The sequence below is a fragment of the Hibiscus syriacus genome, unplaced genomic scaffold (assembly GCF_006381635.1).
Source record: "Hibiscus syriacus cultivar Baekdansim isolate YM2019G1 unplaced genomic scaffold, ASM638163v2 tig00110430_pilon, whole genome shotgun sequence".
In the NCBI taxonomy this organism is placed as follows: Eukaryota; Viridiplantae; Streptophyta; class Magnoliopsida; order Malvales; family Malvaceae; genus Hibiscus; species Hibiscus syriacus.
In genome coordinates this window covers 1,755,534-1,767,763 of record NW_024062734.1, presented here as the reverse complement: position 1 = coordinate 1,767,763, position 12,230 = coordinate 1,755,534, and the positions used below count along the sequence as shown (strand labels likewise).

Sequence of the window (12,230 nt, the reverse complement as noted above, 5' to 3'; positions counted from 1 at the left end):
ATATGCATGTGATGTTTGGAAGACCAGCGGAAGAGATGCATGCTTATTATATCTGGACTGAGGAATGAGGATTACTAAATTAGGCAAAAAGGATTATTACTTCATGTTGCATTGATGAGAGCAGTTAGTTTGATTGTAAAGCAGCAGAGGCCCCAAATATTCTCAATAGATTTAGACAATACATGTTTTCTTACAAGATGGTAAAGTACATACGGCATTGAGCAATAAACGCAAATTTCGTGGCAAAAATAGTTGAGGAAAAAAGAACATGTGAAACAATCTGTGTTATTTACGTAGAATTACAAACCTTTCTTTCATAATATACTCCTTGCATATACGAGTCTGGCGCATGGGATACCGTCACTTTGCCGAACGCAACCAAGTATTGCTCTTCAAGGATTTTGCATGTCACGTTAACCATAGCATAAATTGCAACAGCAGCTGGAGTTGAGCACCAAAAGCATTGAAGATACTGTCCCCTCCTCAAGTGATCCCTTGCCCATCCTCTTCCTTTGCTTTCATTGATTTGTCTCTTCAGTCGATGGTGAAGCACTGGTGCTCTCACCAATCTCGCTTTTACATAGAGGACAAGTCGCATTGATTTTCAACCACTTATCTACACACTCAACATGGAAGACATGTTCGCATGGCAGCTCCCTCAGCTCGTCATCATCAGCGTAGTCTACCAAGCAAATGCAACAAGTCTGTAGTACCTCAACTGAGTTAGCTGAATTATTTATCTAAAGAAATCCGAAAATACTCTAATAACCACCTCAAGATTAATATACCAGATCTATCGAATGAATCCAACAAAAATTATCGTCAACCTCAACACACTATACTTCAGAAGTCAAGGTAGAGTAACTAGAGTAAAATTCAGCAAGTAAAACCAAAAGATCATTTTATATATGGTTTGTTCACTTCCATCCAATTAAGATCTAGAAATGCATGTTTAAGTGAGTGGCTGAGTGCAGCTTACATGTAAAGGCCAAGTAAACTGTCAGCAATTCTTAGTCTTATGCTTACCGCATCTTCTCCTGATATCACACGTTCCTTTTCTGTCCCAGCAGCCAGGATTCCGCCTTCACCAGCTGAATCTTCCTCATCATCGACGCTTCCAGTTTTCTTGGATTTAAACTTGTAGATTGGCAATGCGTTTATAGATTCCGTGGTGGCTCCTCTAGTTGATGAAAAATCTTCCCGAGCACCAAGGATAGTAATTATGCAAGGCAAGCAGCAACAGATGGTTGCACATAGAATGAATGGCATTGCATATCCAATACAGCTAAAAGTAAGGAACACTACACATAGTCTGCAATGAAACCAATAGACAGTTCATAACCGTCAAAAAATTGGTAATCTCAATCAAAGCAGAATAATCAAGATTTTAGTCCACGTCATACCTGTACAATTTAGGAGCATCAGAAGGAGATGCGTGACCTCCAAATATCCAAACACTGCCGATAACAAACCACACAGCAAAAAAAAAATCTAGGGCTATCTTCCAATGGTCAACTAATCCATTGATCCTGCATATATGTTGCCAAATCTTCAATCAGTGACATCTAAATGATGATACACAGTGTACAGAAACTTCTGAGATATTATAACAACAGCTAACATTATCATTTATATGCATACCAATATCTTTTAATCATATTGCCTTTTTTATTGTGGCCATGAGAGCTCCTAAACTTTATTCTGCTAAAAGTTTCAGCTTCACTATTTTTTATGATCAACAGGTTTTAAATTTTCATGTTCTCCGTTTGAGCAATAATTTACAAATAAGCTCAAATACTAACAGAAGCGTACAATGGGATTGTTTCACTTGCATGTCATCGAAAAATTAAAAATATTGGTTCTTGAAATAATACTAAATGAGCTGATATAAGTCTACAAATAATCTTAAATTTGTGTTCATTTGTCTTAGTTGACAAGATAACTAGGCTACTTTTGCTCACTCCAGCTTACATTTCAACAGTCACATTAATCCAAAACATATCAGTAATTTATCACACAAGAACAACAATTTTGCTAACCATCAAAATTATTTTCCAGTTAACTATGTTTCTTAATTTTATCAAGTACAAAATGCAAAATTGAAGTTCTAATGTAAAAGGAGGGGGGGGGGAACTAAATAAAAATAGATTCACAGATAGCAAAAGGCATAGTTTTCTTTTGTGTAACTGAAATGAAATACCAAATAGTGTAAAATATTGTGCCACATATATATCAATCTAAATTACCCATGCCACTAAAGAGTAACCACCTCCAAGTCTCCCATTCCAGGACTCAACCACACAATCAGCATTGATAACATGGAACTTCACAGTATTAAAATAAATATGAAACTGAATCATCATTATCTAATACTATTTTCCACCACCTTCACTTCTACCAAGTGCATCGTCATTTCTTTTGCTTCCACCACCATCACAACATTTTCTCTTAGATTCCACCTTAGCTTTAGAACATATGCAAGACGGATAGAGAAGACAATTTGAAGATCTTTCATCTAAAAGTCTCAAGTGCTCTCAATTTCATTCAAGATAGTCTGAATCTATTCGGAATATACTATGAACAACTCTTGGCAGTCAACAAGTCACAGTCTAACATAACGGAACTCAAAATGCATCAGCTATACAATTGTTTTCAACTTTAACTTGAAAATTAAATTGGGTTAAACCTTCAAATTCTTCCAAAAGTGTAACTATGTTTTTTATGCCATATTACTGAAGCTAAACCTTTGTCCAACAAAGATTCTAAACCAAACCAACCAAAAAATAGCGGGAGCCAAAACATTTTTTTATACTACTATAAAATATACTATTAATTAGCATATTCATTAATAAAGGTAAATCCAAGGAAGTTTATGATGCAAAGTATTTTCTAATCCACTCTATAACTTTCTTGTATATAAAGTTAGAACAATGTGGAGATTTTTAACCCAAAAGTAGATGTAAAAATTAAATGGAAACACACCTTGTGCTTGAGGTTCCTGTAATCTGAGTGTTCCCATTATTCTCCTCATCTGAAGCATGAGTAACTGAGATAGGTGTATAGGCTGTAGACTCATCGGGATTGCCAAGAGAAGAATCTTGATGCGAGTGTGATACATCTTGCTCACTACCCCGATTGCGGTTCAGAAAGCGCCAATAAAGAATAGGAAGTGTTGCAACACAACCAGCTGCATAACCAACAATCCATGCAAACAATGGAGTTTGTGGCTTTTCATTTCTTGACAAGGACAGAACAACAACAGATGCTACAATCTGACTGAGAGTGACAACTAACTCAACAGAAATCCATAATCCTGAATTTAAAGGGTTCCTGCGATGACGGCCATACCCATCACTATTCCTCGGGAATGATGCTGTCCTTGAGTTTAATCTGTGTGAGTCAAAAGACGTCCGATTTGTGGGAGTTTGCGAGCTGCTTGATGGCCTATCTTCACTCTGTGTCAAGTCCACTCCCAAAGATTGCTCGTCATGAGACCTGCTTGATGAAGCGTCACCATGCCTCATGATGTCAATTACATGCTCTTGATCATTATGGTTTTCCACACGTTCCATCAGCAATGGATATTGGTCAGTTTGCTCTGTGCATTCTTTTGGAGAGGAACTGCCCATCTAACTCTGGCGACCCAATTAGAAGGTATAAAAGCGTAGATCGCTTATAGACTTTCTAGACCTATACAGTTTCCCCTCTCCAGACTTTGTAAGCTGTGCCAAGCAACTTAAAACACTTGGCACTGCAAAAGCTACAACAAATCTACCAACTTTATTCCCTCTTTATACACAAAAGCTGCCACGGAATAAAGTGCAAAATCAATCATACTAATCAAGTCAACAATACACGTGTCATGAAATTTCAGGGAGAGCCATTGCATGTATGTAACTACTATGAGGTTATAACATGGCTACAACATTGCATAACTGATAAGTAAAACTAAGCAGTAGGAGACCAAAACGAAGCAACGATATCATAACCAGACAACAAATCAACCATAGTATACAAAAGATTGCATTTATTACAATGTATCAATAAAATCACTTCAAATCACTTTGTGAGGTCACTGCAACATAAACAAAAGAAGCAAGATCCTTAAAGAGCAAAGCATGGTGCAATGACATTAAGCACTAGCAGGACTTTCTGAATAAAGGACCATTCATACCAAAGTAAACTAAAACTACTCATAAATAAAAATCCAAGCAAAATAATTCAACTTTTTAAGCAATCAATATAAAGTAGCCAGATATTACATTTCCCATTATAATTTCGACATCTCAAGATGTTATTAGCATTATATTTCCATCATTACTTGACCTCAACCAAAGAACAAATAAAATTTCAAATATTTATTATTCAACAAATTCAATCAATCCATTGATGAACCATAGCAAAAGAAAACGAAAAAACATTTATAATTTTGCAGAATCACGATAGATGACCAGGAAAGTAAAGCCGTGTACAGGGAAAAAAAATTAGAGAAAAACATAGGAACATTATTCGAATGATAAATATCCGATAATGAATGCAAGTAAACCAAAAATTCGAGATTTTCAAAGGATCATGATTAGTGTAAACCAAACATTACATTTGCAGTTATAATTTTGATGACCCCAGACATTATTAACATAATATTTTCAGAATACCTTAACGTCAACCGAAAACAAATAAAATTTCAATATCTATGCAATTGTTCAAGAAAATTAAATCGACCCATTGATTAACAACAGAATAAAAATAAACCATTCTTAATTTTGCAGAATCAAGATAAATTAATACCAAAACAAATTCCTATTTGAGAAAATACGGAGACAATAATTAGAGGAAAATGTTAGGAAACTTACCTAAGATTTTGAAAATTGAAAATCGGATAGTTTATCGAAGAAAATGAAAAGAGAAACTCCGATAAACTGAAAGAGCTTTAGAATTCTAAGCCCAATTATTTTTCTTCCCTTTTCTCTCGTTTTTCTTGAGAAAATATAACGTCAGCTTTTCTGCTCCATTGCTTACGCCAACACGGAGAGAAAGAAGCGTTTCTTCCTTTTGATTTATACTTGTGTTTTTTTAGAAAGAAGAGAGAAAGGGGAAATGAAAGAAAATTCGTGGACCGTTTGACTAATTCAACTGGTTGAATTTTCTTTTGCCATCAACACTTCAACAGCTTGGATCTGTTTGAGATTGGCCAAAAATGAAACTCAAAATCCACAACCCAAAATTCCATGTGTTTTCCTTCTTCAATTTTCCCTCTATTTCTAGCATTTGACTAATCCACAACAATGGTTGTCAATGGCTCCGATTTTCTTTTTCCAAAGATATTATAAGTAAAATTATATTACGATTAAAAGAAATCATTATAACTAACAACCAGTTAGTCTAGTGAGGCGAAGTACTAAGTTTTTTTAGTAAGGTTAGGAGTTTGAATCTTGACCTTTGCGAATTGAACAACTGAGTTTGGAGAGTTGCCCTCGTCTCTGTAATACTCGAACTAAATTAGTTAATCAATAAATTAGATATTAATAATTAATTAAAAAAATCATAATAAAAAAGGATGATCAACGTAACACATTGAAATATACAACGACACATCGAAATATACCACCTAATAAATTGTTCTTATTAAGGAAAATATTAAAAAACTCAAAGACTACTCCGTTGTTCAACCCATTTTAAGAATTTAATTTAGTTGTAATTTTTTAAATTATAAACTAATTAAAAACCAATGTATTTTGAAAGACTACTCCGTTTCACCTCTATTATCTCCTTTCATTTTGATCACATATAACAAAGTATTGACGTGATAATTAATGAAATTGATATAATTATATATTTAATTTTTAATATTTATATATTCTATCAATTCGATCATAATTTTTATACGTATCGCCTCTTATTAGATAAGAAATAAGCTAAAGATAAATTGTTTATGAGGGATTCAACTATCTGATAATCAAGTACCAGCCACTGGACCAAATGCCTCATTTAATTAGTTAAGTACATCAACATCTATTTATTTCATAATATTTTTAATGATAAAAAACAAAGAAATAAAACATTCAAATGATATTTAACTTTAAAAACTTTTACATTTTAAAATATAATAAAATAAGTTTAATATTTGTAAATTTTTTAATCTAAATTCAATATTTTCAAACAAAATTTATGAAAGAAATCAAGAAATATAAAAATATTTTTTTATAAACTTTTAAAAACAAGTTTACTATTTTTGCACGACTATAAGACAACTATAACAAGGAATGAATTTTCTAAAAAATCAATGAGAAGATAACTGAAAAGAAGTTCTAATATTAAACTGCAACCATTAAATATCAAAACAATTAAAAAGACCGTAATATACACACAAAAATGAAGTTTAAATTGAAAGTATAATAGCACGAACTTCAAGTAATATCGATAATAAAAAAGTTATTGATATTATTTGAGATCTCGAATTTAAACATCAAGAATATTCGGTTACGAGTTTTCCAACATGGAGATTGTTGGTTCAGCTTTAAGGGTGTTTTCACTTTGGATGAAGAGATGTGTTCGAGATTTTTTAATGGGGATTGAGAGTACGGAAATTATGGGTTTTTTGTATCAACATAAATACCCATAATGGCTTGAATTCACAACGAAATGAACCAAAATCTTCTGCCCCACCAATAGTTTAATGCCATGTGTATTCATTAATATCATTTATCTTGACAAAAATATTCCGTCAATTTATCTATATTTTTGCTTTTACCTTTTCTGCCCCCAGACTAGTTAATAGTGACCATGTCTTACCAGAGTTTCTTGGCTGCTCATATTGGTGCCATTTCTAGGCTCAACCACTAACCAGGCCCCTTTTTGAGATTTTAATGGCTTGGAGATAAAATAAAAAATTAGATTCATAATAATAAATATCAAAAAAATTAAATCATATGAACAAGTAAAACTAAGTAAATTTACTTGTAAATTATTTTTTTTATTATGTTTAATAGATTATCTAATAAATAAATTAAATTTTAAATAAAAAACATCAAGAAAATTTATTAAACACCCGATTACTCACACAAAACAAACATGATTCTCTTTTAAAGGGGTACACATTAGATTTTAACTTTATCTATCTTGTCAAAAAAATAATAAAAGAATAATAATTTAAAAATATCACATCAATATTACCGTTAATTTTTTAATGGTGCATAATAAAAAAACAAAATATTACGTAAAATATGATTTTGAAAAAAAAATTAATGACTAAAATAGAAATAAAATAATAGGTGAATGACTAAATAAATAATTTATTACTTTTAATTATATATAAATTTACAATTTTGAGGGCCGGGCAAGATGGGACCCTGGGCAAGTGCCTCTTGCCCATGCTCAGGGACGGGCCTGGGCTGAACGCCACAAAGGTCTAAACCATGAAACCATAAAGCCTGGCTTTTTCTTTCTTTCTTTCTTTTTTTAGAAATCAACGAAAGATTTCCAATGGGAAGTTCGATTATTCATGAAAGAGAAGGTGGTCGACTCAGTTGTTCCGGCCCAAATGGATAAGAGTGTAGTAACTGATGGATTCTTTAGTTTACAGTATTGTTGAAATCAGAAACATGTTGATTTTAGGAGTTGATAAAAGGCTGATAGGAGGTTGAGTTTACGAAAGCAAAAACCGCAAAATAGATGAGTGAAAAGAGCAGATTTTATATCAGAAATAGGAAGGGTACCGCCAGATACCCACTAACCAGCTTTGATCCATGTTTGTGAGCTTGAGCTTTGATGTTTAAACGAGAGAAACAGCAAGAGGACGAAGAAGAAGTAAAAGAGATGACTAGTCTGCGGCAAAAAACTAGAAGCCAAAATATTAGGTAAATTGACGGAAACTTCTATAAGTTAAATATTATTCATTAATACACATTGCATTAAATTATAAGTGGACACACACACACACACATATATATATTATTTTTAAATTAAAAAAATATACGAGTTATTATATTTTAAATTAATAATAATTATTATTATATTTTAAAATGTATAAAAGTTATTTAAATTTAGTTAAAGATATGAATTATTGAATTTGTTTGATTTATGAGGAATATGAATTCTGATATTATGAAAATTATTGTTTATGGAGCATGATTATTTTGTAGTATGTTGTGACTTGATATATTATTAATATTATGTCTTGTTTTTCTATACTACTGAGCTTAAAACTCATTGAGCAGTTCTTGCTGTGCGCGTATACAGATTGTTGATAGCTATCGGGTACTTTTAAGCTGCATTAGATGATCGAGTTAGTAGCTGAGTGCAGAATATAAATTTTATATACTTGATCAACTAGTGACAGGATTATATAGATTTAAATCTTTTTTGCTCTTAATGACGTTTTAAAATGTATATATGGATTTGACAAAATAGTTCTTAGAGATGTCAAGCTTTATTATATTATCATATTTTGATTCAAAGTTCAGATTGAAATAAAAAATTTACGACTTTTTATAGATGAAACTTGTTCAAATAGACAAATTTGAAAGCTTATAAGCTTTGGCCTAGTAAAGAAACTAGGAAGAAACGTCATCTCTTTCCATTCAGAGGCTACATCTGCCAACATTACATGTAAAGCCTATTACGTGAGAGTTTGTTATCTATTCAGTTTTTTCCCCCTCTTCTATTACAAAGATACAGTTTTGGAAGAACCAAAACATGAGAGTTTGTTATGGACAAGATTTCGAGGAATACTAAGCATTAGCATGAACATGAATGAAGATGTCAGATTATGAACATTAGATATTAGGCAAAGTTCAGAGGGAAATTCCACCTGAAAATCTAAGTGTTATCGACTAATTGCTCGTTGAAGTCATCGGTAAGTAGCCTTTTCCCTTTTTCAGAATAGTGTTTCGAGCAGTTTCGGAGACGTAAAGGCTGACACTGATTTGAACTGGAATGAAAACATGACCATTAGAGATCATATAGGAAGCCACAGTTCATATAGCAAATTCTTATAAGCTGTTACCTTTTGTTGTCCATATTTCACACGGATAGCGGTTAGAGGACAACGGTTGGTGTTCAACTGTAAATCTTGCAATGCGAGAACTGTGGTTTTGAGATCGGATGCATTGTACGCAGTGTAGTGCTCGAGCGTTGGATTCTGCCAAGACAAAAAATAAAGTTAAGGTCTACATGTAGAGGTCATGGAACCTACACCAAGGACCAATGAAAAGAATACAGACCCATGGATGACATTCTTGATCCAAAGTCCATCTTGCAAGAAATACAGCCGACGCAGCGACCATAGAAGGAGCGAAATTTAAGAAACCGTAGTCAACTAGTGTCAGTTCTGCTAGATAATCTGTCAGGTATTCCAGTTCTAAACTAGGGGTCTGCAATTGGCAATTAGATGTACAAAGTTCAGCCATGCTAAATCAAAGGAGATAAGCACTGCAAGAACCGAGGCGAGTTCTATACCGAACTAAATATGTTACCGTGTAAGAAGCTTGTGCTGCTCTCAGAAATCTCCTGAAAAACAGAAATTTGTGCAAGAAAGAGAATTAGGATAATAACAGAGTTTTCTAAGCCTGCCAGTATTTCACATGCATGCCTTGGATATCCGGGATTGAGCTGAAATACCTGAGAAAAGATTTTGCAGTAGGTGCAAAAAGTTGAAAACCGAAACACTTCAATACTTCACTCTCCATTTTCAGCATCTGCCAAGTATAAAAGAAAGTATACTGACAAGGGAAGAAAGGAACAAAATAGAAGAAGCCAGATTCTAAACTTTAGTACGCTCTTAAACAATGTCAATATGGATAGGACAATATTTTGTACAAAGTATACTACATAGCTGCAATTGGCAACAAAAAGCACTTATAGAACTAAGTAAGAACTGTGAGCAAAATTCGACAAATGTTGAAGTAGATGTCTGTTAATGAGATAACAATGGCATACCTCCTCTCGAACGTAAGTGTTGTCTGTGATGAAGCAAAATTCTTCTACACGAGGTGCACATATTTCTTCATACTTGCTTCAAGTATATAAAGAGAAACTAATGTCAGATACAATAGGAAAGCAAATGCAGAGGTTATTTCATGATCAATGCACCGTTGTAACCATTGTGATTAAATACTATTCATTGGAGAAGTTTGGACTGTTTCTCTGGTAATGCCCTGACACTATAGTGCTTATCGCAAAAGAGGGTCATTTAGATTCATTGCTGTTCATCTTCATTTTCCAATTGCAGCACCTATTGTATTTGCCATGGTTAATGCAGACTAGAAGTTTGAATTTTTGAATGAAAGAAATCATGCAACAAACTCTGCTACCGATGCAAAAACTTACGAGGCTATCAGCATGCAGGTGATCCCAAGAAGTTGAAGTCTCTTTCTTTCAATGTAGTTTTGAGAGAGAAACCAATCGATTAGATACACTGTAAGGTACAGTGTGTCAGGGACCAACTTATATTCTTCAGATACCTGAAACCAAATTGGAACTTGCTTTGAACATTTGTACAGGACACAAAGAAAAAAGAGCCATTATAAAGAGCCAAAAACATATCAGTAGGAAAAAGTCGATAGCTATAATGTTGATATGCATCAGGAACAATACATTTCTCAAAACCACATCATGAACACTGGTTCCTCAAGACGTAACAATGTATTTACAATCACCAGGAATGTTTCTGGTGAGAAATAACATTGGGAATAGACTAACCTCCACAAGCCAATCAACCAAAATTGCCCTCATGCTTTGAGTGATATCTTGTTGTATTGTCTCCATAAAATTAGGACGCGGCCTGCGAACAAGCTGAAGAAATAAATAGATTAAACAAATGCAAAGATTAAATGTTCTAGACAAGAAGACAGTAGATTTAACTAGAGCCAAAGGCAGTTACGCATGTTACTGGTTTTTGCAAGTTCAGGAAATGACATTTATTAGATCCTTAGTCAACGTAAAATGAATGATAATGGATGCTGGGAACATGAAATGGACAAATATAAGATGACATCTATAGCACATACCTCAGCAACACGCAAGTTGTTATAGATTTCCAGGGCATAGAGACTGCAGAATTGAGGGTTCTTACTGGAATCAATGTCTTTACAGTCTAGGTCACTAGAAGTTGTTGACGTCCCTGAAAAGTTAACCGTCTCTGCTGTAACCATTTCAAAACAAAAAATAAAAGCAAGCATATGTTATCCAATATATCTCCATCTTAGAACCATTACTAATACAAGAAAGTAGGCTATGCAATGTAAATTTGGTTCTGCAATCGGGGGGACACATCGTTTGCTAACCGTTTCTTCGAGGACTTTGATGTTGAAAAGTTACTGTGGAATTGTCATTTGCAAGCCAGTCGTATTGTACACCGTCATCCTTTTTGCTATCTAGTGGAAGAGCATGATCACCTCTAACATTAACCGAGCGAGTATGATCTACTATTTTCATCTCTTGGATGCCTTCTTTATGTAACTCGGATTCAGTTGACTGGACTCGAGGTGCTGCATCTGGGGCCACTTTGGATGTATTGGCATGTGCCTTTCTAGCCTGCTTACTGCCCTTAGACTGGAAGTGTCGAAATCATAAATAAGTAATAGGTGTTATTGTGCTTCTTATAATTTTGCAATAAAAATGTATAATAATATCTGAAATTAAAACATTTAAGTTTATCTTTTCATCGAAAAGTTTAACAATCATACCATAATACTATAAAATGTAAGACCATAGTCGATATTATAATTGACTAAGCACCGCATATTAACCTGGATTTTGGTTGCATTAAAGCACTTTCTATATGAATTATTGCAGCAAACATTGGTGACATCCTGAAGCATTGCTCTCTTCTTAGAATGATGACCTGCATTCTCAGCTGCATTGGCGTCGTTTTCGTCTAAGGCTGTTCTTTTTGTATTTGCTCGCAAAATCCGTTTCAGATCTGGTTGAGTAGGTGGCTTTAGAGGAGGCAACTCTCGAGAAGAACGCAACGCAGCTGCTCGAGCACGTGTGAGTCGACCACTAAATTCTCCAACTTTAGTAGAAACTACATTTTCCTTCCTCATCTTTGCTAGTCTTGGAAAATTACAAGACAGGGCACTAAAACGAAGCTAGAAAAGTGAAGCCTGCATCAATGGTCAAAATCATACCAAGTGAACATCAAGTAAGGAGATTAAGCAACAGTATCCATTAAAACTTCAGATTAGGTCAAAATGGCAATGTCGGATAACAGATCTCGCCGGCAGATAGTC

The 12,230-nt window shown here is 33.9% G+C and overlaps 2 protein-coding genes across 3 annotated transcripts; both read right to left on the bottom strand.

Annotated features, from left to right (window-relative positions):
• Nucleotides 1-222: 222 nt before the first annotated feature.
• LOC120125452 (E3 ubiquitin-protein ligase At1g63170-like) lies at nt 223-5,034 on the bottom strand. 2 transcript variants are annotated; one of them, XM_039143885.1, is made up of 5 exons: nt 4,854-5,034; nt 2,983-3,804; nt 1,404-1,529; nt 1,027-1,312; nt 223-704 (listed from the first exon to the last, which is right to left on the bottom strand). In XM_039143885.1, the coding sequence occupies exons 2-5, from the start codon at nt 3,627-3,629 to the stop codon at nt 519-521; spliced, it is 1,245 nt and encodes a 414-aa protein (XP_038999816.1). In that variant the 5' UTR covers nt 3,630-3,804; nt 4,854-5,034; the 3' UTR covers nt 223-518. The 2 variants fall into 2 exon arrangements, with proteins under 2 accessions (XP_038999816.1, XP_038999815.1); XM_039143884.1 differs by lacking the exon at nt 4,854-5,034 and having other exon boundaries at nt 2,983-4,005.
• Nucleotides 5,035-8,862: 3,828 nt separating this feature from the next.
• On the bottom strand, nt 8,863-12,230 carry LOC120125278 (cyclin-A2-4-like). Its single transcript, XM_039143751.1, has 11 exons — nt 11,748-12,230; nt 11,283-11,550; nt 11,007-11,140; nt 10,699-10,791; nt 10,327-10,460; nt 9,937-10,012; nt 9,619-9,695; nt 9,474-9,507; nt 9,222-9,371; nt 9,005-9,139; nt 8,863-8,929 (listed from the first exon to the last, which is right to left on the bottom strand). The coding sequence occupies exons 1-11, from the start codon at nt 12,042-12,044 to the stop codon at nt 8,876-8,878; spliced, it is 1,452 nt and encodes a 483-aa protein (XP_038999682.1). The 5' UTR covers nt 12,045-12,230; the 3' UTR covers nt 8,863-8,875.

What these genes read in the sequence shown, in the direction of transcription:
- LOC120125452 (XM_039143885.1), bottom strand. Translation starts at nt 3,629, where the DNA reads ATGGGCAGTTCCTCTCCAAAAGAATGCACAGAGCAAACTGACCAATAT. An exon ending in GATGCTCCTAAATTGTACAG is followed by an intron (nt 1,313 to 1,403) that starts GTATGACGTGGA and finishes GTTTCATTGCAG; the next exon opens with ACTATGTGTAGTGTTCCTTA. An exon ending in TGATATCAGGAGAAGATGCG is followed by an intron (nt 705 to 1,026) that starts GTAAGCATAAGA and finishes GAGGTACTACAG; the next exon opens with ACTTGTTGCATTTGCTTGGT.
- LOC120125278 (XM_039143751.1), bottom strand. Translation starts at nt 12,044, where the DNA reads ATGAGGAAGGAAAATGTAGTTTCTACTAAAGTTGGAGAATTTAGTGGT. An exon ending in TGGTTGATTGGCTTGTGGAG is followed by an intron (nt 10,461 to 10,698) that starts GTTAGTCTATTC and finishes ATTTGGTTTCAG; the next exon opens with GTATCTGAAGAATATAAGTT. An exon ending in CAGCACAAGCTTCTTACACG is followed by an intron (nt 9,372 to 9,473) that starts GTAACATATTTA and finishes TGCCAATTGCAG; the next exon opens with ACCCCTAGTTTAGAACTGGA.